General features: G+C 36.9%; 1 protein-coding gene across 4 annotated transcripts in view; it reads left to right on the top strand.

The window, feature by feature from the left end:
- Positions 1-26046, top strand: part of WNK3 (WNK lysine deficient protein kinase 3) — a 176006-nt gene extending 149960 nt beyond the window's left edge. For all 4 annotated transcript variants that reach the window (XM_053202356.1, XM_053202358.1, XM_053202355.1 and 1 more), the window contains exons 21-23: positions 1174-1385; positions 17565-17767; positions 21564-26046. In XM_053202356.1, coding sequence (XP_053058331.1) covers positions 1174-1385; positions 17565-17767; positions 21564-21893 — 745 coding nt within the window. In that variant the 3' untranslated portion in view covers positions 21894-26046. The remainder of the gene's footprint in view (positions 1-1173; positions 1386-17564; positions 17768-21563) is intronic.
- Positions 26047-27488: the final 1442 nt, after the last annotated feature.

Raw genomic sequence — 27488 nt, 5'->3', positions numbered from 1 at the left:
GATTACTTTAAAAAATATATGAGAGCCTGTCTTCCCACTTCTTAACCAACTGAGCCACCCAAGTGCCCCATCTGTCTTCCCATTTCTTAGCAACATTGGACTGGATATTTTTTTGAATGTTTATTTATTTTTGAGAGAGAGACAGAGAGAGACAGATAGACAGACAGAGCATGAGTGCAGGAGAGGCAGAGAGAGAGGGAGACACAGAATCCAAAGCAGGCTCCATCCAGGCTCCGAGCTGTCAGCACAGAACCCAACGCAGGGTTCAAACTCCTGAACCATGAGATCATTACCTGAGCCAAAGTTGGACACTCAACCAACTGAGCCACCCAGGTGCCCCAACATTGGACTGGATATTATTGATCCTTTTTCTTTTATTCCAATCAGATGAATTTAAAAATTTTTCTTAAAAAATAATTTTATTCTCCTAGTTAAAAGTGAAGTTGTACATCATCTCATATTTATTGGCTACTTGTATTTCCTCTTCCTTGGAGTCACCTTCTCATATTCTTTCCCCTTTTTTCTATTACGTTTCTTTTTTTTTCTCTTACTGAGTTTTAGGAACTATTTGTGTATTCTATGAATCTTTTACTATATGTTGAAAATATTTTCTTGTTTATATTTGCAACATATAATAAAGAAAAGGTTAATATTACTAATACTGTGTGACTTTAAATTTTGTTTTATTGTCTTTCACTATATTGAAGTTTTAGAAATTTTTTCTTGTCAATTTGTTTACTTTTTTCATTTTATTAAAATCATTTCACAGATTTTTAAATTTATTTTAAGAGAGAGAGAGAGAGCACCCAAGAGAGTAGGGGAATGGCAGAGAGGGAGGGAGAGAGAGAATCCCAAGCAGTCCCTACCCCCATCAACACAGAGCCAGAGACAGGGATGGATCTCATGAACCATGAGATGACCTGAGCCAAAATCAGGAGTCAGACGCTTAACCAAGTGGCCACGTAGGCACTCCAGTTTGTTTAATTTTTTCTTAATGTCTGATTAATATTGTGCTTAGGAAAGCATATCCCATCCTAAAACTGTGAATATTCTTTATTTTTACATTCTTAATCTAAATTCCTTATTAAACTTTACTTGTATTGCATAGAGTTTTTTGGCTTATCTGTATGGTGTCAGTGCTATTAAAATGCTTTCTGCATTATTTTCATTTAGACACATTCAGGAGGTGGTAAATCTTCAAACCCAGCAGAATAAGGAGCTGCAAGAGCTCTATGAACGCCTTCGGGCAATTAAAGATAGCAAAATCCAATCATCAGAGGCTCCTCTGCCACCATCATCACCACGTAGACCAAGATCTTTCAAAAGCAAACTTCGCAGCCGCCCCCAGTCCTGGACACATGTGGACAATGTCGCAGTTGCCACAGGTAAAGCGGTCCTGAAAGTGGTTTTAAAAAACTGGTGAAAGATCAGCAAAATTAGAAATATAATGATATAAAGTTTATTTCTTATTAAGCTAATATGCTCTAAAGAAGTGCACATTATCCTGAGATTCTTTTCTACCTTTTTGGTATTAAGTATTCTTTTATGAAATAATGGTGAGGATAGATGATAGATTCTGGAGAGCATGTGAGTGTGTTTTATGTTTTTATTTGGGAAACAAACACCTGGAAGCCCAATTTCTTTTCTTTTTTTTTTTACATATGAAATTTATTGTCAAATTGGTTTCCATACAACACCCAGTGCTCATCCCAACAGGTGCCCTCTTCAATACCCATCACCCACCCTCCCCTCCCTCCCACTCCCCATCAACCCTCAGTTTGTTCTCAGTTTTTAAGAGTCTCTTATGTTCTGGCTCCCTCCCTCTCTAACCTCTTTTTTTTTCTTCCCCTCCCCCATGGTCTTCTGTTAAGTTTCTCAGGATCCACATAAGAGTGAAAACATATGGTATCTGTCTTTCTCTGTATACTTATTTCACTTAGCAGAACACTCTCCAGTTCCATCCACGTTGCTACAAAAGGCCATATTTCATTCTTTCTCGTTGCCATGTAGTATTCCACTGTGTATATAAACCACAACTTTTGCCTGCTGCTCATTTTGTGTCTACCTCTTCATTCTTCGAAGAAGCAGGGAGACAACAAACTCCAGGTAGTGAGGTAAAAAAAATCCTGCAACAATAGTATTCCACAGGTGACTAAGGCTCTATTTATTTTATTTTACTCTTTTTTTCCTTCTTTTCTCCAGAGTGGATTTCTCCATTAATTGATCTTCTTGTTGGCTGATTCTTTATTTTGCCCTCCCATATCTGTTGTTGAGCCACTCTAGTGAATTTTTTATTTCACTTATTGTACTTTTAAACTCCAGAATTTGTTTTTTGAAATAATTTCTATCTCTATTGATATTCTCTATTTGATTTGAGACATTGTTATCATACTTTCCTTTAAATTTTTAGGCATAGTTTCCTTAAATTTGAATACAGGCTTTGTCTACTAAGACCAAAATCTAGGCCCCCTTCAGGATGTTTTTGTTGACTTTTTTTGTCTGTATATGTGGCATATGTTCCTATTTCTTTGCATGTCTCTTAATTTTGTGATAAAAACTGGACACTATAGGTAATATATTGTAACAGCTCTAGTATCAGATTCTTCCACCCTCTTCCCCACCAAGGTCTGTTGTATTTTGTTTATTATTGTTCTGGTATTTTCTTGGTATTGGTTATTCGTTTAGTGATTTTCCAACACTACTCTATATTCCCTGCAGTGCAGGCCATTGAGTTCTTTGCAACTTAAAAAAAATTTGTTTTGGGGGGCACCTGGGTGCCTCAGTCAGTTAAGCATCCAACTGAGGTCACGATCTCACATTTGCAAGTTCGAGCCCCACATCAGGCTCTGTGCTGACAGCTCAGAGCCTGGAGCCTGCTTCAGATTCTGTGTCTCCCTCTCTCTCTGCCCTTCCCCCGCTCACACTCTGTCTCTCTCTCAAAAATAAATAAACATTAAAAAAATTTTTTGGGGGGCGCCTGGGTGGCTCAGTCGGTTAAGCGTCCGACTTCGGCTCAGGTCATGATCTCACGGTCCGTGGGTTCGAGCCCCGCATCGGGCTCTGTGCTGACAGCTCAGAGCCTGGAACCCATTTCAGATTCCGTGTCTCCCTCTCTCTCTGCCCCTCCCCTGTTCATGCTCTGTCTCTCTCTGTCTCAAAAATAAATAAACGTTAAAAAAAATTTTTTTTTTTAAATTTTTTTTAATTTTGTTTTGGGGTGCCTGGGTGGCTCAGTTGGTTAAGCATCTGACTCTTGATTTCAGTTTAGTTCATGATCTCAGGGTTTGTGAGGTTGAGCCCCACATCTGACTCTGTGCTGATTGCTCAGAGCCTGCTTGGGATTTTCTACCTCCTTCTCTCTCTGCCCCTCCCCTGCTTCTGCGTGCTCTCTTCTCAGAATAAATAAGTAAACTTAAAAATAAATAAAATGAATTTAAAAACTTTGTTTTTATTTTTAAGCCTGGCATGCTAAGGTTCATACCTGGGTCAGTACATTTAGTGGTGAGCCAATGATTGGCCAGAAGATTTCATTAAGTGACTCATCTGGATATTTTTGCCAAGGGAATCTCTGTGGGAAGGCGCACTTTCTAGCTTTACTTTACAAGAAAACTTTTGAATTTCTTTCCTGCTTGTCCAGGAACTGAAGTGCAGCCAGAATTGAGTGATTGGTACTTTTTCCTTTCTTAGGTCTTTCCTGGCTTGCCAGACATTTATATTCCCAGGAATATGCCAGAGGTTTTAAAAGTTTCCTATGGTCATCTAATTGCCCTAGAATTCTTTTTTAATTCTAGGCCAGATTCTTGTTTGCCCCAACTGAATCACTGCATCTGAGTTGTTGCCAGTGCTTTCCTATTGTTTCACTAATGCCCTGGAGGTAGCTCCTTACCCTCCCCACTCCCCAGACCCAGCCTGCCTGGGCTGACCTGAGCTCTAAGTGAAACCAAATATCTACCACACTCTAAGAATAGAGATTTTTCTGGGTTGTTGCAAGTTCAGATGACTGTGCTCTGGGGATGGTACTTTTAAGGGAACTCAAAAGGCGTGGTCAAGGTGGAGGACACAGAGCAAGATGCAGTCGGCCGGCGTAGGTCCGCTGTTTCATTTATAATTGTTTATTATTATCTTTTTAATGTCTTGGGAACCTGTAGTGACATCACCTATTTCTGGTATTTGTAGTTTGTATCTTCCCTTTTTTTTCTTTGTCAGTCTTGACAGAGGTTTATCAATTTTATTGATCTTTTCAAAGATATCCAGTGTTTGCTTTTATTGTTTTTTTCTATTGTTTTCCTGTTTTAAATTTCATTGATTTCTGCTCTTCATTATTTTCTTCCTTTTACACATGCTTTGTTTTTATTTTGCCCTTTCTCTAGTTTCTTTAAATGGAAGCTAAGATCATTGATGTGTGAGACCTCTTTCATTTTTTTAATACAAGCATTTAATGCTATAAACTTTCCTAAAAGTACCACTTTGGCTACATCTACTATGATTTTTTAAAATTAAGCTTTATTCGTGGGGGGAAGTTTTAGATTTGCAGAAAAATTATTAAGATAGTACAGAGAGTAGTTTCCTAAGATAGTACTGAGAGTACCCCACACCCAGTTTCCCCAATTACTAACATCTTACATTAGTATGGTACACTTGTCACAACTAATAAACCAATCTTGATACATTATCATTAACTATAGTCCATATTTTACTCTGATCTCCTTAATTTTGACCTTATCTTTCTTCTGTCCCAAGATCCTATCCAGGATATTATGTTATATTTAATGTTCATGCCCCCTTAGGCTTTTCTTGGTTCTAACAGGTTCTCAGAACTTCCTTGTTTTTGATGACTCTGAAAGTTTTGAGGAGTACTAGTCAGTTATTTTGTAGAATTTTGTTTTTGAAGGCTTCTTTGTTTACTGGCACCAGAAGAGGCTAATTTTGTATATTTCCTGCACCAGTCTTAAAAGCCACCATTTCCAAAAGGAATTGTAATTCCTTTTATTGGAGAATAGACTAGAAACCAAGATCTGGGTGCCTGGTATCCATTATAATTGCTACTGTGGTATCATTGCTTTTAAGTTTTCTTTGCTGACAGATAAGGAAATACATGTATGCATACTAACTGACATATATCCATATCTATGAATATTTCCATATGTAAACATCTGTATCCATAGTAAGGTAAACATGCATTCATATTGCTATCTCTAAGTTGAATCCATTACCACATGGATCATTATAGCCTTCTCTCCTTGTTTGTCTGTAACCTCCCACTCCAAAAGTGAGAAACCTGGCTCCCACCATCCTCCATCCATTTACTTAATTCTTCAATTCCAGTATAAGGTATCGTGGTTTCAGAATTGCGAACTTATACCCCAGTGGGAAACACATGTATCAACTACAATACAGTGCTGGTGTGCAGTTTCGTTTGCCTTTGACATTGTAGGTGTCACTCATTTCCAAAGTTATGTAGGTCAGCACTTATTTCTCTACTCCATTATGGTAGGTTCCTTTATACATTGTAATGATTAGAGTCTTTTGTCACATTCTGCAATCCTCTGACCTCCTAAATGATTTTTTAATAATTTGCACACAGTGAGGTTTACTCTTTGTTCTCTAGCATTCCCTAGGTTTCGATGTTGTATTTTGGGTTATTTTTTTCAGTTCCAAATTTTTTTGATTTGCCTTGAGAGTTCCTTTTTGTTCCATAGTTTATTTTGGTAATATGATGTTTAGTTTCCAAGTGTTTTGAGATTTTATTGTTATCCCTTTGTTACTCATTTGTACTTTACTTTCATTATGACCAGAAAATATATTTCCAATCATTTTGATTCCTCTTAATTTCTTAAGGTTGGTTTTATGACCCAGGATATGGTCTATTTTGGTGAATGTTTTATGTGCAATTGAAAATAATGTATAACCCTGTTTTTGAGTAGAGTGTTCTCTAAATGTCAGATCTAGATGTTTGAATTAGGTATTGTTCGATTATTCTGTATCCTTGCTCATTTGCTGTCCACTACTTCTATTGTTTACTGAGAGAAGAGTGTAAGAGACTCCAACTGTAATTGTGGATTTGTCCAAAGGAATGTAGAAACCTTATATCCATAAAGGTCTCTTCCTTCTTTACAATTGTCTTATGTACTACATCTACATATATGGTAAACTCCATCACACAGTGTTATAATTCAGTTTTGCTTGAGTTTCAGAATTCTAAAGAAGAATGTACTTATTCTCTTATCTACCATTTTGTTGGTCTCCCTTCATTCCTACTCTTTCATGTTTCCCACTACTATAATCTCCCTCTGTTCGAAGAATTTCCTTTAGTTAGAACAGGTCTGCTGGTGACTAATACTCTTAATTTTTTTTTTTATCTGAGAATGTCTTTTTTCACCTTAATTCCTGAAGGATATTTTTATTGCATATAGAATTCTGAGTTGACAGTTCTGTCTTTTAGCATTTAAAAAATACTGTGCCACTTACTTTTGGCTTCCATGATTTATGATGAGAAATCTATAGATATTTGGATCATTGTTTTCCTGTATGAAATGTATTGTGTTCCTCTGGTTGCTTTAAGAATTTTTCCCTTCTTATTTTTCAGCACTTTTTCAGTTTCAGTTTTAGCAATTATAATGTGTTTAGACAGGAGTTTCTTTGTGTTTTATCCTGTTTGGGGTTCACTGAGCTTCTTGAATATGTTGTAGGTTTATGTCTTTTGCCAAAATTAACAAATTTCAGTTTATATGTCTTCAAATATCTTTTTTCTTATCACCTCTTTTTTTCACTTTGCTTCTGGGACTCTGATGATATAAATTTTTGATGTTTTGCTGTTGTCCCATAGGTCCCTTAGTTTCTGTTCATGCTTGTTTTTCAATCTTATTTCTCTCTTAAAATTGAAATGTCTTCTGTCATCTTCCTTTTGCTATTGCCATCCAAGGAGAGTTTTTGTTTTTTGATTATTTTATTTTTTGGTTCTAAAATTTCCTGTATGTTCTCCTCTTTATCTATTTCTTTACTGAGGCTTTCTACTTTGCTTAGTTTCAACAGTTTTTGTGATTTGAGCTATTTGAGCATTTTTATCATTGCAGCTTTAAAAAGTCTGTTAGAGGGGCGCCTGGGTGCCTCAGTCTGTTGAGCATCCAACTTCTGTTCAGGTCCTGATCTCATGGTTTGTGAGTTCAAGCCTCGCATTGGGTTTGCTCACTGCTGTCAGCACAGAGCCTGCTTTAGGATTCTCTGTCCCCCTCCTCCTCTCTCTCTCTCCCTCTCTCTCTCTCTTTCTCTCTCTCTCTCTGGCCTTCCCCTGCTTGCTCTCTCTCTCTTCCCAAAATAAACAAATAGAAAAAAATTAAAAGCCTTTGTTAGATAATTCCAACATCTGTATCATCCTGAATAGTATCTGTTGATTATCTTTTCCCATGTGAGTTGGAATTGTCCTGGTTCTGTGTATGCCAAATCATGTTTGATTTTATTTTGGACATTTTGAGTATTCTGTTATGAGACTCTGGTGTCTTTTAAATATCCTATCTAGAATGTAGATTTTTTTTATATAAAGTGATTGACCCAGTTATTTTTTTCCTTGAGTTCTAGCCTATCTTCTGTGGTCTCTTGTTCCAATGTCAGTTCAGTTGCATTGCCTCTGTGGCACACATGTAGGTCTCACAGTGGTCCGTCTCAGTCTTTGGCAGTTGTCTGTTATTTCAGTTCTCATGTCTTTGGCATGCTGTATTTTTCATTGCTAAGAGAAAAAAAGCATGCTCAAGTGTGCCCCCTTATAATAGGAAGAGAGCATAAGGAAGTCTGTGCAGTAATTTCTCTACATTCCTGTGTCTTTTCCCTTGTTGATTCTATCATGCATCTTTTCACTGTAATAAACTTAGCTGTGAATACAACTATATGCTGAGTCCTGTGAGACCTTCAACTGAATCACTGAATCTGTGAGTAGTCTTGGGAACCCTGAAACATAATTGCATTATATAATCTCAATCCTCAAAACAACTGTAAGGTAGGTAGAAATTAATGTCTGTCTCTTTTGGCAAGAAGAAAAGTTCGTTAGATTAAACAACTTTCCTAAAACCTCAGTTCATAACAGAGGGAATCCAAATCTGTTTGACCTCAAAACCTTGGTTCTTCACTGTTATTCTGCATTGCCTGCCAATACTAGAAAGCGTGTCGGCAGTGGGTTGAGGAGAGGCAATGGAAGATCATAGAGGGTGATAGTGGTCTGAGACTGCTACATGTGGGATATAGTATTTGAGTTGGTCTTGAAGGATAAATGGACAAGATTAAAATTGGTCAAGTGTAGTGGGAAGAGAATTGTCAATAGGTAGAATTGCGTGATATAAAGACATGCAAGTGATAAAATGCAAGATTTATTTGCAAGAAAGAGAATATAACAGTTGGGTGAAATGGAGGGTTTACATTAGAAGGTTTTCTTACATACTTTAAAAAAACAACTTTTGGCAACTGCCATACCTTGTCTGTGCTACACTTTGATAGCATATATCTGATCTAACACATAATTATATATTTAAGCTTAATAAATGAGATGTTATATTTGTTTAAGGATAATGAAAAACATAATATATTTGTTCTGCAGAGACAACGATGACTACCACCAAAAATTTCACCACCTAAACAAGTTAAATACCCACTGTTGTTAGTATTAAGAAGCCATTAAAGTAGGAGGGGCTGGGTTTTTTGAGCAGAGGAGTGAAATGCTGAAAACAGCATTTAACTGATACTAATCTGGTGGCAATGTGAAGAGTATATTGGCTAGAGCTAGGGAGCAAGTCCATTTAGATCACTGTAATCATAGCATTCCACGTATGAGGTGATTAAGAGCTTAGAGAACTGTGGAAGTGAAAATAGACAAAAGATCTTGTATAGGATGAATTACCATGATGTGGTGATAAACTGGATACATATATGTTTAGGGGGAGATCCAAAGGTTCTGAGTCTGAGTGGTTCAGAGAAAATGTAATACCTTTCACAGAAATTTACATGAACTGTTATGCCAAGGCCATGATAGGTTTGATTCTAGATCTGTTGAATTGAATAACTTGACATCCATTTGGAAAAGCACATTTGGGAGTTAGTTTTTAAATTGGATTGAAGAGGGGTCAAGGTTTGAGATAAGAGATGGAAACATTTACAGTTGGGTGATCACTAAAACTATGTGAATGGAAGCATCACCTTGGGAAAATACAAAACAAGAGCACCAAGGACCATACTCTGGTTTTATTCATTTCATCAGTAGGAAATGAATATTAAAGATAAGCTTTGAAGTTATTAAGTAATGTTAATAAGTAATGTTAATATTTTTTTTATAAATGCTAAAACATTTATTTGTACAGAACTTCTTTTCATGTAGGTATTTTCTAGTTTCTGAAATTTAAATTCAATGGTCTTTTAGGGACACCTGGGTGGCTCAGTTGGTTAAGCGTCCAACTTCAGCTTAGGTCGTGATCTCACGGTTCATGAATCTGAGCCCCGCATTGGGCTCTGTGCTAGTAGCTCAGAGCCTGGAGCCTGTTTCAGATTCTGTCTCCCTCTCTCTCTCTTCCCCTCCCCCACTCATACTCTCTTCTCTTCTCTTCTCTTCTCTTCTCTTCTCTTCTCTTCTCTCTCTCTCAAGAATAAATATTTTAAAAATTAATGTGGTCTTTCATAGTATGATATGATACACTGAAATGAAATCAATAAATGTCCTTTTGTGTGTAAAGCATAGTTAGGCATTGGATAACATTCAAATAACATTTTTTTATTCTTGATAATTTTTGGAATGTATGTGTGTGTATATCTTTATGTTGCCTATTTAGGAATCTTGCCCTTACTTCCTATTTCATTTAAAAACCTGTTTGGGGGCGCCTGGATGGGTCAGTCAGTTAAGTGTCCAGTTTTGGCTCAGGTCATGATCTTATGGTTCGTGGGTTAGAGCTCCACATTGGGCTCTGTGCTGACAGCTCAGAGCCTGGAGCCTGCTTCGGGTTCTGTGTCTCCCTCTCTCTCTGCCCCTCCCCTGCTCACATTCTCTCTCTCTCTCTCTCTCTCTCTCTCTCTCTCAAAAATGAATAAACATTTAAAATAAATAAATAAATACCTGTTTGGTTTGTTAATCATTTTTTACTTGTTGGCTGTTGTGCCACTAGTGCAGCAGCCATCATTACCACTAATTGAGTGTTCAAGATCAGAGTTGTACACAAGAATCCTGACATTGGGCTTTCCCTTAGTACAGAAATGTTCTTAAATGAATGACATTCAAACTTAGCTCTATGCAACAAATTTTTTTCAGAAACAGAAGGGCACAAAAATACTCCTTAAGAGAAGCTGGGAGGGCAAAAATGCAGGCACTAATGTATATATGTTTCTGGCAGTCTTCTCCATTTTACTCCTATCTGCTTCCATTTTTCCAGGGTAAGAAGACAATCTAAAAAGGCTTCAGCTCCAAAGGCTTCCCCAGTATTGTTGTGCTATTTATTCCGTCACTGGAATTGACAGAGAATCAAATGAATGTGCAGAGGGATAACAGGGAAAAATATCTTTATTATAGGCTGACTTGTTGTCTTTGGGTTTGAAGTCTTAGAAAAGGAGGTAATTCCAGAAAATTGGTATGTCATTTTGGTACCTCATGTTGCCCAAAATTTAGTATACATGATTTTTTAAAACTCTTTTGTATATGCAAATATGGCCCAACTCATTAAACTCTTCTTAAGCAGTTTTCATTAATATGTTTTCATTTAATATTTAATCTCCTTGAATTTAAGCTTTCAGTAGTGCAGAGTTCATAGAGAATAACAGATTTTGTATAAGAAATCATTGAGATTATCATGTTATTCCTTACTAAGCAATTTCCCCATTCATTTCTCAGTGTATTCTATGGGTTGTATGGTGCAATGGAAGGCACACTGCCCTGTCAGGATACCTGATTTCTAGCCCCAGCATATAGCCTCAACTTATGGATCCCATTCTTCTCATCCAAAAAATAGAATGATACTTGCTGATCCTATATCATAGGACTGTTATAAGTTTCAAAAATGATAAAGAAAATTACTTTGAAAGTGTTAATATGGAGGCTTCTTGCATTATCTTCTGCCATTTCCATATTTTTTCATGATTAAAGTACTATAGCAAATATACAAGAAATTTTCATATGCTTATTTAATAAAATCCCTGAACATGTTTTTGTGCCTAAATTTCACACTTCTATTTCCTAAAATTCATTTTAAACCCACTCTGTAAGTTTTGGCTTGTAAATCACAGGAATTGGTACTTTATGAATTTTTCCTATGAAAATGATTTAGCAAATGTGTACAATAGTACTAAATAATTTAAAGACATAGTGTGATGTTCATATTAGGAAGCTTTTCGCTGACAGAGGTATCTGTAATTGATTTGTTTCATTTATTTGGACATCTTATGCTCCAGAATTGATGAGGCTCACATACCATTTCCATTCTTGTTTCTGCCATTTGTTTATCATTAACAAACAAAAATATTGGTAAAAAAAATTAAATGAGATTCTAGTTTTCTGATGCTTGTTGAAAGTCAGTATGCTATATTGACAACAGAGAGCATCCTTGTCTATGCTTAAAGTGTTCCAGGCCTGATTCAGCTGGTTATAAATTGCAAGATCACTGTACTTTGTCTGGGCTTCATTTGCCCATTATAAAACAAGTGGTTTGGATTAGGCTTCTAAGGTCATTTTCCCTTTTAACATTCTATGTTTTTTAAATATGAAATTTATTGTCAAATTGGTTTCCATATAACACCCAGTGCTCATCCCAAAAGGTGCCCTCCTCAATACCCATCACCCACCCTCCCCTCCCTCCCACCCCCCATCAACCCTCAGTTTGTTCTGTTTTTAAGAGTCTCTTATGCTTTGGCTCTCTCCCTCTCTAACCTCTTTTTTTTTTCCTTTCTTCCCCATTGTCTTCTGTTAAGTTTCTCAGGATCCACATAAGAGTGAAAACATATGGTATCTGTCTTTCTCTGTATGACTTATTTCACTTAGCATCACACTGTCCAGTTCCATCCGTGTTGCTACAAAAGGCCATATTTCATTCTTTCTCATTGCCACGTAGTATTCCATTGTGTATATAAACCACAATTTCTTTATCCATTTGTCAGTCGATGGACATTGAGGCTCTTTCCATAATTCGGGTATTGTTGAGAGTGCTGCTATAAACATTGGGGTACAAGTGCCCCTATGCATCAGCAGTTCTGTATCCCTTGGGTAAATTCCTAGCAGTGCTATTGCTGGGTCATAGGGTAGATCTATTTTTACTTTTTTGAGGAACCTCCACACTGCTTTCCAGAGCGGCTACACCAGTTTGCATTCCCACCAACAGTGCAAGAGGGTTCCCGTTTCTCCACATCCTCTCCAGCATCTATAGTCTCCTGATTCATTCATTTTAGCCACTCTGACTGGTGTGAGGTGATATCTGGTTGTGGTTTTGATTTATATTTCCCTGATGAGGAGTGACGTTGAGCATCTTTTCATGTGCCTGTTGGCCATCTGGATGTCTTCTTTAGAGAAGTGTCTATTCATGTTTTCTGCCCATTTCTTCACTGGGTTCTTTGTTTTTCAGGTGTGGAGTTTGGTGAGCTCTTTATAGATTTTGGACCCTAGCCCTTTGTCTGATATGTCATTAGCAAATATCTTTTCTCATTCCGTTGGTTGCCTTTTAGTTTTGTGCATTGTTTCCTTTGCTGTGCAGAAGCTTTTTATCTTCATGAGGTCCCAATAGTTCATTTTTGCTTTTAATTCCCTTGCCTTTGGGGATGTATCAAGTAAGAAATTGCTGTGGCTGAGGTCAGAGAGGTTTTTTTCCTACTTTCTCCTCTAGGGTTTTGATGGTTTCCTGTCTCACATTCAGGTCCTTTATACATTTTGAGTTTATTTTTGTGAATGGTGTAACAAAGTGGTCTAGTTTCATCCTTCTACATGTGGCTGTCCATTTCTCCCAGCACCATATGTTAAAGAGACTGTCTTTTTTCCATTGGATACTCTTTCCTGCTTTGTCAAAGATTAGTTGGCCATACTTTTGTGGGTCTAGTTCTGGGGTTTCTGTTCTGTTCCATTGGTCTATGTGTCTGCTTTTTTTGCAATACCATGCTGTCTTGATAATTACAGCTTTGTAGTAGAGGCTAAAGTCTGGGATTGTGATGCCTCCTGCTTTGGTCCTCTTCAAAATTACTTTGGCTATTCAGGGCCTTTTGTGGTTCCATACAAATTTTAGCATTGCTTGTTCTAGCTTTGAGAAGAATACTGGTGCAATTTTGATTGGGATTGCATTGAATGTGTAGATAGCTTTGGGTAATATTGACATTTTAACAATATTTATTCTTCCAATCCATGAGCACAGAATGTTTTTCAATTTCTTTATATTTTCTTCAATTTCCTTCATAAGCTTTCTCTAGTTTTCAACATACAGATCTTTTGCATCTTTGGTTAGGTTTATTGCTAGGTATTTTGTGCTTCTTGGTGCAATTGTGAATGGGATCAGTTTTTTTCTTTGTCTTCCTGTTGCTTCATTATTAGTGTATAAGAATGCAACTGATTTCTGTACATTGATTTTGTATCCTGCGACTTTGCTGAATTCATGGATCAGTTCTAGCAGACTTTGGGTGGAGTCTGTCGGATTTTCCATGTATAATATCATGTCATCTGCAAAAAGTGAAAGCTTGATTTCTTCTTTGCCAATTTTGATGCCTTTGATTTCCTTTTGTTGTCTGATTGCTGATGCTAGAACTTCCAACACTATGTTAAACAACAGCGGTGAGAGTGGACATCCCTTTCATGTTCCTGATCTCAGGGAGAAAGCTCATTTACCCCATTGAGGATGATATTAGCTGTGGGCTTTTCATAAATGGCTTTTATGATATTTAAGTATGTTCCTTCAATCCCAACTTTCTCAAGGGTTTTTATTAAGAAAGAATGCTGAATTTTGTCAAATGCTTTTTCTGCATCTATTGACAGGATCATATGGTTCTTTTCTTTTATTAACGTGATGTATCACATTGATTGATTTGCAAATGTTGAATCAGCCCTGCATCCCAGGAATGAATCCCACTTGATCATGGTGAATAATTCTTTTTATAAGCTGTTGAATTCGATTTGCTAGTATCTTATTGAGAATTTTTGCATCCATATTCATCAGGGATATAGGCCTGTAGTTCTCTTTTTTTACTGGGTCTCTGTCTGGTTTAGGAATCAAAGTAATGCTGGCTTCATAGAATAAGTCTGGAAGTTTTCCTTCCCTTTCTATTTTTTGGAATAGCTTGAGAAAGATAGGTATTATCTCTGCTTTAAATGTCTGGTAGAATTCCCCTGGGAAGCCATCTGGTCCTGGACTCTTATTTGTTGGGAGATTTTTGATGACTGATTCAATTTCTTCGCTGATTAAGGGTCTGTTCAAGCTTTCTATTTCTTCCTGTTTGAGTTTTGGAAGTGTGTGGGTGTTTAGGAATTTGTCCATTTCTTCCAGGTTGTCCAGTTTGTTGGCATATAATTTTTCATAGTATTCCCTGATAATTGCTTGTATTTATGATGGATTGATTATAATAATTCCATTTTCATTCACGATTTTATCTATTTGTGTCCTCTCCCTTTTCTTTTTGAGAAGCCTGGCTAGTGGTTTATTATATTTGTTTATTTTTTCAAAAAACCAACTTTTGGCTTCATTGATCTACTCTACAGTTGTTTTTTAGATTCTACATTGTTTATTTCTGCCCTGATCTTTATTATTTGTCTTCTTCTGCTGGGTTTGGGGTGTCTTTGCTGTTCTGCTTCTATTTCCTTTAGGTGTGCTGTTAGCTTTTATATTTGGGATTTTTCTTGTTTCTTGAGATAGGCCTGCATTGCAATGTATTTTCCTCTCAGGACTGCTTTTGCTGCATCCCAAAACGTGTGGACTGTTGTATTTTCATTTTCATTTGTTTCCATAATTCTTTAATTTCTTCTTGAATTGCCTGGTTGATCCATTCATTTACTAGGGTGTTCTTTAACCTCCATGCTTTTGGAGGTTTTCCAGACTTTTTCCTGTAGTTTATTTCAAGCTTCATAGCATTGTGGTCTGAAAGTATGCATGGTATGATCTCAATTCTTGTATACTTATGAAGGGCTGGTTTGTGACCCAGTATGTGACCTATCTTTGAGAATGTTCCATGTGCACTTGAGATGAAAGTATATTCTGTTGCTTTGGGATGCAGAGTTCTAAATATATGTGTCAAGTCCATCTGATCCAATGTATCATTCAGGGCCCTTTTTTCTTTATTGATCCTGTGTCTAGATGATCCATCCATTGTTGTAAGTAGAGTATTAAAGTCCCCTGCAATTACTACAGTCTTATCAGTAAGGTTGCTTATGTTTGTGACTAATTGTTTTATATATTTGGGGGCTCCCATATTTGGCTCATAGACATTTATAATTGTTAGCTCTTCCTGATGCATAGACCCTGTAATTATGATATAATGCCCTTCTTCATCTCTTGTTACAGCCTTCAATTTAAAGTCTAGTTTGTCTAATATAAGTATGGCTACTCCAGCTTTCTTTTGACTTCCAGTAACATGATAGATAGTTCTCCATCCCCTCACTTTCAATCTGAAGGTGTCCTCAGGTCTAAAATGAGTCTCTTGTAGACAGCAAATAGATGGGTCTTGTTTGTTTGTTTGTTTTTTTATCAATTCTGATACCCTGTGTCTTTTGGTTGGAGCATTTTGTCCATTTACATTCAATGTTATTATTGAAAGATACAGGTTTAGAGTCATTGTGATGTCTGTAGGTTTCATGGTTGTAGTGATGTCTCTGGTACTTTGTGGTACTTGCAACATTTCACGCACAGAATCCCCCTTAGGATCTCTTGTAGTGCTGGTTTAGTGGTGATGAATTCCTTCAGTTTTTGTTTGTTTGGGAAGACCTTTATCTCTCCTTCTATTCTAAATGACAGACATGCCTGGTAAAGGATTCTCGGCTGCATATTTTTTCTGTTTGTCACATTGAAGATTTCCTGCCATTCCTTTCTGGCCTGCCAAGTTTCAGTAGATAGATCCATCACTAGTCTTATCGGTCTCCCTTTATATGTTAGAGCATGTTTATCCTTAGCTGCTTTCAGAATTCTCTTTATCCTTGTATTTTGCCAGTTTCACTATGATATGTCGTGCAGAAGATCGATTCAAGTTACATCTGAAGGGAGTTCTCTGTGCCTCTTGGATTTCAATGCCTTTTTCCTTCCCCATTTCAGGGAAGTTCTTAGCTATGATTTTTTCAAGTACACCTTCAGCCCCTTTCTCTCTTCCTCCTCTGGAATCCCTATTATACGTATATTATTACATTTCATTGCATCATTTAATTCTCTAGTTCTCCCCTCATACTCCTGGATTTTTTTATCTCTTTTTCTCAGCTTCCTCTTTTTCCATAATTTTATCTTCTAAATCACCTATTCTCTTCTCTGCCTCTTCAATCTGGGCTGTGTTCGCCTCCATTTTATTTTGCACCTCATTTATAGCATTTTTTAGCTTCTCATGAATGTTTCTTAGTCCCTTGATCTCTGTAGCAATAGATTCTCTGCTGTCCTCTATAGTTTTTTCAAGCCCAGTGATTAATTTTATGACTTATTTTAAATTCATGCTCTGTTATATTGCTTAAATTGTTTTTGATCAATTCGTTAGCTTTCACTACTTACTGGAGTTTCTTTTGAGGAGAAAATTTGTTTGGATAGTCCCTGGAGTGGCAGGGAACTGCAGGGCTCTTCCCCTGTGCTGTCTGAAGTAACTTGTGTTGGTAGGCGGGGCCACAGTCAGACCTGATGTCTGCCCCCAGCCTACCGCTGGGGCCACAGTCAGACTGGTGTGTAGCTTATCTTCCCCTCTCCCAGGGGCAGGACTCCCTGTGGAGTGGTGTGGCCCCTGTCTGGGCTACTGGGACATTGCCAGGCTTGTGGTGCTGCTTCGATGGGATCTGGTGTATTAGCCAGGGTGGATCCGCAAGGTGCACAGGGGCAGGAGCGGCAGGCTCAGCTTGCTTTGCCTTTGGTGGTCCGCTACGGCAGGGGCCCTGCAGCACCGGGAGGGAGGCAGACCCATGCTCTTCCGTGGGCCTCTTGTCTACGCTTGGCTCCAGGTTCTGCTAGTCTTCTGACGGTTTTCTGGGTTATTTAAGCAGATGTGGGTGGAATCTAAGTGATCAGCAGGACGCGGTGAGCCCAGCGTCCTCCTACGCCGCCATCTTCAAGCCTCTCTCCTCCATGTTTATTTTTTATCTCTTTTAAGTATCTATCCGAGGAAAACTGATGTAAAGATTATAATTGATACTAATGTTTTTATATTTGACTTATAACTTGTAGCTTATTTGACTTTATACCAAGGTGACCATATAATTTCCCATCCAACAAGAGGAAACTTTCGAGAGTGAAAGGCATACATACTGTTAATAATTACTCCAGGACTGTCCCAGATAAACTTGAATGTCTGGTTACCTTATCTGTAGCCCATATGTGAGGTTCTACCAACTGCATTATTACTCAAAGAAAAGTATCAGTTTTAATTATTTTTTATGGTTTTCCTGTTATTTCTTCTAGATCCGCTCTGTGTGGAGAGTAATGTAGCATCATGCCAGCAATCTCCAGCTAGTAAAAAAGGCATGTTCACAGATGACTTACATAAACTGGTGGATGACTGGACAAAGGAAACAGTTGGAAATTCTCTTATTAAGCCAAGTTTAAACCAACTCAAACAGAGTCAACACAAACTAGAGACAGAAAACTGGAACAAAGTATATGAAGTAAGTGGTTTTGGCACGTTCCTCTTTATTTCTAAGAACTAAAATCATAAAAATTGATTTCCTTAGGTCTATTTTTAAAGTCACTATTAGAGAATGGTGTGACTTGACAACATAGCGACTTTTATCCTTGTCTAGATTCATTTTGTCTTTGAGAAAATTATCTTTTAGACTAGGGGTCAGCACATTTTTTTCTGGGAAGGAGCCAGTTAGTAAGTACTTTCAAGCCATGTGGTTGCAACTAGTCAACTCTGTCATCGGGCAAAAGCAACCATAGATAAAATATAAATGAATGCACAGGGCTTTGTTCCAATAAAACTTGATTTACAAAAAGAAGTGGTAGGCTGTAGCTTGCTGTCCCATGCTTTAGACTCTTATACCTAAAAATATAACCATCAAGTATCAAAAAAGAAAGCATCTGGAATGAGGGTGAATTCAGTCCTGTGGTACAAGAAGAGTTTGAGTTTTGAGGGAAAGCTATCATATGTTGTATATCAATATTCTCAGAACTATTAAGTGATCTTATTTGTTCAGTTTGAAAAAATAATTTTAAAGCTCTTTAAGCTAGAATATTATAAAAGGCATCTTAAGTTTATGGATGAGATTCCTAGTAATTGCATATGGCCTTAGTCAGATGTACATGCAGTTGAGATATAGAAGGATGTCCGCAATGCATTCTGGAGTGGGAAGAAGGCAGGCTTTAGAACAGTATATACAGTATTTGTTTAAAATTATGTGCATTAGATATTTATATATATACACAGAACTAGGAGAAGCCATTAACAATATACTGGATGGTGGAATTTGAGCCTCATTTTACATTTTACTTCTCTGTTTGAACTTTTAAAGTATCACTTTTTCAAAATTAGTTAATCTATCAAAATGTGAATCAAGGCTTAGAATCTGAACCCTCATAATTGCAAGATGTATATTTGTGTATATGTGTGTGTGTGTGTGTGTTGTGTTTGTGTACATGTATGTGTGTGTATGTAGTCATTGCATATAATTTGGTAAAGAAAGTCTGAAAATACATTTAGTGTTAATGTTGAATAAAAATTTCAAAAGCCTAGATTTCCCAAACTAGTAAGCACTATTTCTGCGTGGGGACTCTGTGTACTTATCTTACTCCTGGCACCGATTTATATACAGATAGTATCACCATTGTAAAAACTGGAAGCCTTTAGAGGCAAACTTCAAGGCGTAAATGCATTTGTGCTGCCAGTGAGAGAGCCTCTGAGTACTGTGTGAATGGAGGCTTTTGTTGACTAGTAGGAGGGTGGTTTATTGCAGTATAATGGAGGATTTTTGGAGGGAGAGTGAGTAGAAAATGGCAGTATGAACAAAAGTGATAGAGGTCTCTAAGCAGACAGAATTGGGTTCCAGTGTCAGCTCAGTCACTTACTAGTTACATGACTATAGGCAAGTCATCTGTGCCTCAGTTTTCATGTCTTCAAAACAGAGATAATACCTACCTGCCTTACAACATCACTGTGAGAATTAAATGAGGTAACACCTCTAAGATGCCTAGATAACTATTTTTGTATTTTAAGTTCAGCTGATTACATGTTTGTGTGGAAAGCACATCTCATTATCTAATGTTCTTGCTTGTTACTGGTCTGTGGCCTTATTAGAAAATTTTGTCACAATTATGTCAGGCCCTTTACTTTGTGCCAAGCCCTCTACTAGGCACTGGGTTTGATGAGCAAAAACAAGTATGTGCCCTATCTCATGGAACTTACACTCTAGTGGGACAGTTAGACATGAACAGACTTATATAATATAGGATATCATATAATAAGAGAGTTGGTCTAGTAAAGGGAAGTCAAGGAAAGATTCCCTGAGAAGGTGATGATTGAACAGAGATCTGAAGGATGAGTAGGTGTTAACTAGGTGAAAAAAGGGAGGTAATCTGATTCCAAGTGGAAAGAACAGCATATGCAAAAGCCCTGTATTGATAAAGGGATCATGAGGCCACTGAAAGTAGGCCAATTTTGCTGAAGTGAAGACAGCAGACAAGAATTGGTGCACAGTGAATCTAAGGAGGTTGGGAGGGTCTTAAAAGTGGTGATGATAAAGACCTTTGTCTTTATTTTAAGAAAGATGGATAGCCATTGAAGCCCTAGGGTTCACATCAGATTTGCTTTTTGAAAAGATCACTCTGACTTGAAGCCAGAAGAAAGGATTATTGGAGGTAAGGGTAGAAATTGATAGACCAATTAAGAGTTAGTCACAGTAGTACAGTTAAAGAGAAATTGAGATGAAGAAAAATGAACAGATTCCAAGAAATGTTTAAGAGATAAAATGGATGAGATTTAGTGATGGAATGGATGTATGGCAGAGGGAAGGTATCAAGACTAGGTTTCTGGCTGGCATTACTGGCTATCATTCCAGGCTACCAATCACCAAGATGCAGAACATGAGTAGGCAGTGTGTTTTGGTAGAGGAAAGACCATAGGTCATTTGAATCTCAGATGCCTTTGAAATATGCAAGATAAGGTTAGGTCCTCTCCACTGGTCTTTTTTAAAAATAAAAATCACACTACTGTTTGTAAAATAATGTTCATTATAGAATTTAATCAATGCAGAAAAGTATGAATTCTAAAATACCACCTTCAAATCCCAATACCTAGAAGTAATTGTCACTAACTTTAGATAAACACCATTTCAGATTTCTTTCTATGTCTGTATATGGATACATAGAAATGACTTTATAAAAATGAAGTCATATTATATATGCTCTTTTGTGTTTTAAATATTTATATATTTATATAATTTATATATATTTATATAATTTAAATCCAATTTAACATATATTATAATAATGATATCAGGAGTAGAATTTATGTGCTCTTTTGACTCAGAAGTATTACATTTAATTTTACTTTAACAGGACAAAAACACTGATATGAAGAAGGGATTACTGAACTTTAAATAAATGTATTTTTACCTCAGGAGATACGGTCATTCATTCTTGAGTCTGGCAAAGCCTTTATTCCAACTTTAGTTTGAAAGTTTATTTAAAAGGGTTTAGGCTTGACTTTTTGATTTAGAGGAACTTAGCATTAGCGACTGATACCAAACTCTCCTTTAAGTGAGAATTATTTACTTCCATTAGACTTATTATTACCATGTGTATAAGATTTCAGTAATCTCTATACACATGCATAATCGTAGTAGGACATGATAAGGTCAGGCAGGAATATATTTTCAGAATACTGCCAAAAACTTCCCAAAATGCAACAGAAATGTTAGACTTTAACGCAATGAGTAGGAGTGGGTAGGGAGGTGACATTTATTGAGCATCTACTCTGTGTGCCAGGTTCTTTCTCCTGGGCCACACATAGTCATGCTCCTCTGTCTCCAAAGAATTCTGTAGTAAGTTGGGCTATGGTCTGTGGTTCTGCATGAGAGAATTCATGGGGCTGGCAGAAAGAAGTAAAATTATGAAGAGTAGTGCTAGCATAAAGAAAGGAGACGACACTAAATAGTAAACAGAGTGCTAACTCTATTCACTGGAGTTAATCCTCACCTCACTATTAAGTTACTTAGTGATATTTGGTGTTACCAATTTTTAGCTTTGGTTTCCATATCTGAAAATGCCTACCTTGCAGGTCAGTAATGAAGAGGAAATGAAATAAGGTATGCAACTATGCTTGGCACACAGAAAGGTGCTCCAAAAATGGTAGCCACTCATAGTAATAATGGGAGTAGTAAGCCAAAAAGAATAGGAAAGAATATAGATGGGTAAAAGCATCTACCAAATAAACTGATCTTTTGTTTTTATTTTTGTTTTCGTTAGAATACTCCATCTACCATGGGCTACACATCAACATGGATTTCTTCTCTGTCCCAAATCCGTGGAGCTGTCCCAACCTCCTTGCCACAAGGACTCTCACTCCCTTCATTTCCTGGGACATTATCATCATATGGAATCCCCCATGTCTGTCAGTATAATGCTGTGGGGGGGCCAGGATACCCAGTACAATGGGTAGGAATTTCAGGAACACCACAACAGTCTGTAGTAATTCCGACTCAATCTGGGGGACCATTCCAGCCGGGAATGAATTTACAGGCATTTCCAGCTTCATCAGTGCAGAATCCATCTGCCATCCCGCCTGGTCCCAAATGAATCAGAGTAGATGATGAAGAAAAGGGAGAATTTTTTCAGAATTATTTTCATGATACCTAAGATACTAAACATTCTTCTTCTTGGGTTCTGCCATATTTTCCCTCGTTTGAGTTCACCTTCCACTGTATTTTTTTTTGTTTGTTTCATTGTGGTATTTTATATAGCTCATCATTCTATAGAACTGTGCAGTTTGTACATAGAGCACTGCACACAGAAATGTTTTTTCACTTCAAATCCTATCCTCTTTGATACTTGATTTTTTAAAAATACCGTTCAGAATGCTTTAATAAGCTCAGCTTGAGCATTAACATTTCCAGGACACTTTCCATGAATTGCTGAGAAGCCCCCATTTTTTACTGCTGCTATCTGCAGCTGGATGATACTTTAAAATGTATAAAAACTATTTAAATTGAAACTCCCCAAACGTGGACGAAGTGAGACCCTCCAACAGCCGGAGTCTTATGGGATTCTTCACATGTTTATCTTAGGTTTACCTTTCACAGAAGGCAGGGTAACTTGCTGCAGGAAATGTTTTGGTATATAAAATTAGAATAACTTTGTCAACCAGTATAGACCATGAGCCCTTTTTAATGTGATTTTCTTCCCGTCGTCACAGCAGTAGGAGTAAAGCCTTGTTTTAAGTGAGGCGGAGAGAAAGGAAAAAACAGAACTGTAACAGTTCCTTGATTCTGCAGATACTGTAGCTACTTTCGGATTTCAATAGTAATTCAAAGTAGCTATCTCCTTGTTTCTCATGTGCACACTACATTGTTTTTGAGCATCTGAGAGGCATTGATTTGGCTTGCATTCTTTTGCAAGGGATATATTGCAGCTGATACGAATCTCATTTGGGGGGAATCTTTGTATTCCTAACAAAGAGAATTCAAGTTACACCTCTATTGATCCATTCTTCTGAAGTAAAATGTACTTGACCCAGCAGGTTGTACGTTTTGAGACTTACACATGAAACACTGGCTTTACAGGGTTCTAAGATGTGGGGTATACACTGTCCTGCAGTGAGATAGTAGACCCTCAAAGGACACTATTTAAGTTGCCCTTAGCTTTTTTTTTTATTACCATTTTTTTTAGTTGCTATAATTTCTTATTAGTATATATAGCATCCTAAATGATTTTAGATCTTAGATGATTTGGCAGCCTCTTTAGAATCTGAGAGAGATCACTGTCAAGTTGCACTTTACTGGGTTTTATCCAGTTTTAGGAGGAGGTGAGGCAATGTAAAAATGGACACTTTTGGATTTCAGGAAGGTTAACTATAATAATCTTAAAACGCTGGTCACAGACTTACCTAATGCTCAGTCTGTGAAACCCAAACAGAATTCTTAAATGGTATTTATCAACTACTACATATACACATTTAAAATACTTACTTTCCACTCTGAAAATTTCAAGGTCATTTCTAGTACACATTTACCTGATAATGAGTTCTGTCTACTGGTAAACATTCCAAATTATCACCCAACATTTCTGTTAAAAGATTTTCCTCCAAGTTCCTCTAAAATTTTTACCCCATGAGCTTGGCAGGTAAGGAAAACTTAATAGGTGTAGTTTCTTGTTTTGTTTGCTTGTTTGTTTGTTTTTTGCATAGTCTACTTTATGACATTCAGTACCCTTTTCAAAAAATGTGTCTGATATTGCTTACCTGAGGATCACACTAACCATCATGAAGGTTCTGTCACTATCATTTGGGGTGTCTAAAGCAGCATTTTCAGAATTGCTGTTGATAAGAGCCACAGTTTCTTTTCATAAATGAAAACATACTCTGGTTTGGGTGAGTCTTTCTAAATCTTATGTACAGATTCTTCAAATTTCTTCTACAGTATTGGTTTGCAAGTTGCAGTGATTTTAGGACATTAGTGTAATGCAAATGCTTGCATTGCAGTGTTTTCCATGTGTACAAAAACAATGCACCTAAAATCCATAATTCTTTAAAACTGCTCGTGTTTCATTATAAGAGTTGGCTTGTGTAATCACATTGAGACTTACAACCTATAAAGTGAAAATCCTGCAGGTTTTAAGATCCCTTCTTCTCCAGTTGTAATCCTTTTAAACAGTGCACCCCAGGATGAAAAAACCTCCATGGATGACATGCACAATTACATTTATTAATGGCTGCTCTGCATCAGATGTCCCACATTTTGCCACCACCTCTGTTTTATGTATAATTCATCACTCATTTGCCTGCAGACTTTTGCAGTGCCTTGTAATATTTAGAATCTTTTCAGATTTTTTGCTGGAAAGAAAAGTAGTCTTCTAAAGTTTGAAGATGGTGAATAGTGTACTGCTGTCTCCATGCTGACTGCAGTAGTTGGGTTAACATATGTTATGTATACATTATGTATACGTAACATGTATAAGTTTAAAAATACAGAAAAAAGTGAGTTTGTGCAGAAATGAAGAAAACAGTGTTATTCACACCACTGTGGGTTTTTTCCCCATTACTTAAATGTTTGATTCAGATGATAGTCACTTTGACTGTAAATATTGGCTAGTTTTTTACCTAGGGGTTTTGCATTATTTCATAATTTTGCTAACTCATATAATAGTGCTGTTTTCATCCTTGCTGAGGTAATTTTCCTCCCCAGAAATAATTAACTCTTGAGGTGAAGCTCAGAAATTCCCTTCTTACTTAACAAAATGCCTACTATATAACAAGGGCCTTCTACCCATTTCCAAAAAACCACACAAACCTATCCTTTTCATTTTCCTTTTTGTAGAAGAGAAAAAGGTTGTACTAAACAATCCTGCTTGTAAAGTTTATTTGGGGGATAGTCTGTATGTCCAACCACCATGTTTACTTCTCCAAGTACAAGTCTGATGAATAGTACTGTATCTCCATATGTGGCAATGTGAGCATTTCATCATGAAGTACATGCTGCTATGTTTGTGAAGTTGTGTGTTAACATCATAAGAATATGAAACCAGTATTGGTGTAAATCTAATGAAAATAACCCTATGTATATTTGTAGCAGTCTTGAATCTCTATTTAAGGTAATTTGCTGTAATATAACAAATATCCATTTTGTTTTTCATCCTTTTCTTGCCAATTTTATATCAAGCATGAATTCTAATGGTTTGACAGCAAAATTATCTGTGAAAGTTTAAAAGGCACTTTTCTGCTGTGATTTTTGGATTGAGTGTGGTGTTATGTGCAGTATGATGGGATGTATCATTTTAGAACTCCAGATTTAATTACAGTCCAATTACTTTTGTTTATCTACCTCGTTTTCAGTGCTGTTTGGGGGTGTACAAGTAAACACTGCCTGTGAAACTTGCTTTTTTGCCTTGATTCTCAGTATTCTTTCAGGTTCCAAATCTGGCCTGCCTCCTTGTCCCAGTGCTAACCATGAGTTTGAGATGAGTGGGACCATCACTCTGCCACCAATCTGTGTTTAAGTGATGAGAGCCATGTGCCTCTGCAGAATAAACTTTGGGGATTTGGGGATGGAGAGCAGAGAAGTACACCCAGCTGGTGGCAATGTAGGACTTAGTTGTAGGAGTCCATTGTAAAATAAATAGTAAGAAAGTACTAAATTAGACAGTCCAGTGCCTGTAACTTAGCATCTTTTATTAAAGATGCACTTCTTGTCTTGTGTGCCTAAAGGGCTATGGGTTGAAATTGCTTTAACTACCGCAGTGAAATAGTTGATAAATCCTACAGCAGTGGCCTGTCATTCAGCATATTAGCATATTCCTAGGTATTTGCAGTGGCATTTTGTTAAAATGGCTGTATGCTTTTAGTTGAATTGTAGTTGGTGGTAACTGTTTATCTGATCTCTAAAGTTTATTGGAGGCATTGACTTTCTTTGTGGTCTTTTCTGAATGATGCATTTTTTGTTTTTCCAGAAACTCAGCTAATGTTTGTAAGCCACATGTTCCTTGTTTCACATGTTTACGGTGTGTAACACTACAGCATATTTAATCTTAGCAAATGCTGTATTTCAGGCTATATATATTCCTGAAGTATATTTGGCATCAGTTTGCGATTCAGTTATTTAATCTTCTGTTTGGTTCAGAAAAACTTGAGATTTGAGGTGGTGTGCAGGCCATTTTTTTAAGAATAGGTTGTTCATTTTTTCATTCTGTTGTTTATTGTAGACTTTTTTTTATCCCCCCCCCCACTTTGAAGATGAACCAGAAAAGGGGGTGGGTTGTAGAAAAGGCCATTGATTTGATAAATGTAATTTCTGGGATTCAGATTTTGTTTTAATCCAATCCAGTTGGTAAAATTGTTAACACTCAAACTTGGTAAAATCCTTTGAAATTACTATCACATTTTTATGGAGCCAAATGCTTTCAGATCACCATGGAAATAGTCTTTGTATGTGAAGGATGAACACAAACATTGGTCGGGGTCCCTGATAGCCAAGATAGGCAGGGGCCTGGGGTAGTGGCTAGGTTACACTCAAGTTATTTTCAACTGAGATAGTTGGAGGAGTGTACAAACTAACAGCTTCCATCATGGAAGGTTTTCTTTTAGTTAAAAACCACCTCAAAAAGGCTAAAAGTCAAGCAAGAAGGGAAGAGAGAAACTGGGCTTTTGAGAAAAAAATGTGCCAGTGTAAAATAAACCCCTAAATGCGTGCTTGTCATCCTTCCAGGTTTTTTTTTTAAGTTACATTTCTTTTCACTATAAATTAAGATTTCAGATTGAGGTTTGTGGTCCAGAACGTACCCTCAGCAGAAAATAGTGACTGATCGGAAAGTGCAGTTGTTCAAGGTCTGTCATGCTCAATCACTTAAAGCTGTAATTTGTTTGATATGAATATTAAGCATGTAGACCTAGTGCAGCATGGGAGCCACTCAGGAAGTTTATGCAATTAATAAACTTTCATGCATAATTTACTATGAAGTATGCAGAATTTCAGCCACTTCTCTACACTTAACATTTAGTTGTATATGTGAACTCTCCTTTCTTAACTGGGGAATGTAGCATTATATAGTATGTTGTTAAACTTAATTTTAATTTTAATCCTTCTTGACATTAACTTTTTGTTTTGTTTTGCTTTTGGGGGGGGATTGTTTTTGGTAAACCAAGTGATCTGCCTTTAAGCAGTTGTCTGATTTTGGTTCTTTGAAACTGTGATTTTTATTTCATTTGTACCCAGCCATTGTAAGTATTTTGTTTCTTGGAAATTTTGTTTTGAAACAGAAAATAAAGGCTGTGTTATAAAATGAATATGTTATCTTATTAAAATGCTTTCATAGTCATTGCAATCACCTGGCTTAAACTGGTTCTTCATTTATCCAGTGTAATTTAGCAGATTTAAAAAATTTAGTCCTATAGATTATGCTGACTGAACAAATTAACCAAGCCGTGTATTACCTCTTGATTTATAGCCCCAGGAAATTTTGGCTGCACCTCTTCTCCACCCTTCTCAATGAGCCATAATTGTAACAGTCACTATGACTTTCTTAATACTTGTTGTGTTATCTAGGCTTTTACCTGTGGTATTTTTATTTCACAAAACAATCCTATAAACTAAGTCTGTTATTATCTCCACTTTACAGAGAAAATTTATGGATCAGAGAGATTAAAGAATTTTCCATGGTAACATAGCTAGGAAATGGTGAAGC

Source organism: Acinonyx jubatus, chromosome X, assembly GCF_027475565.1.
Source record: "Acinonyx jubatus isolate Ajub_Pintada_27869175 chromosome X, VMU_Ajub_asm_v1.0, whole genome shotgun sequence".
NCBI lineage: Eukaryota > Metazoa > Chordata > Mammalia > Carnivora > Felidae > Acinonyx > Acinonyx jubatus.
This window is presented reverse-complemented; position numbering and strand designations above follow the sequence as displayed.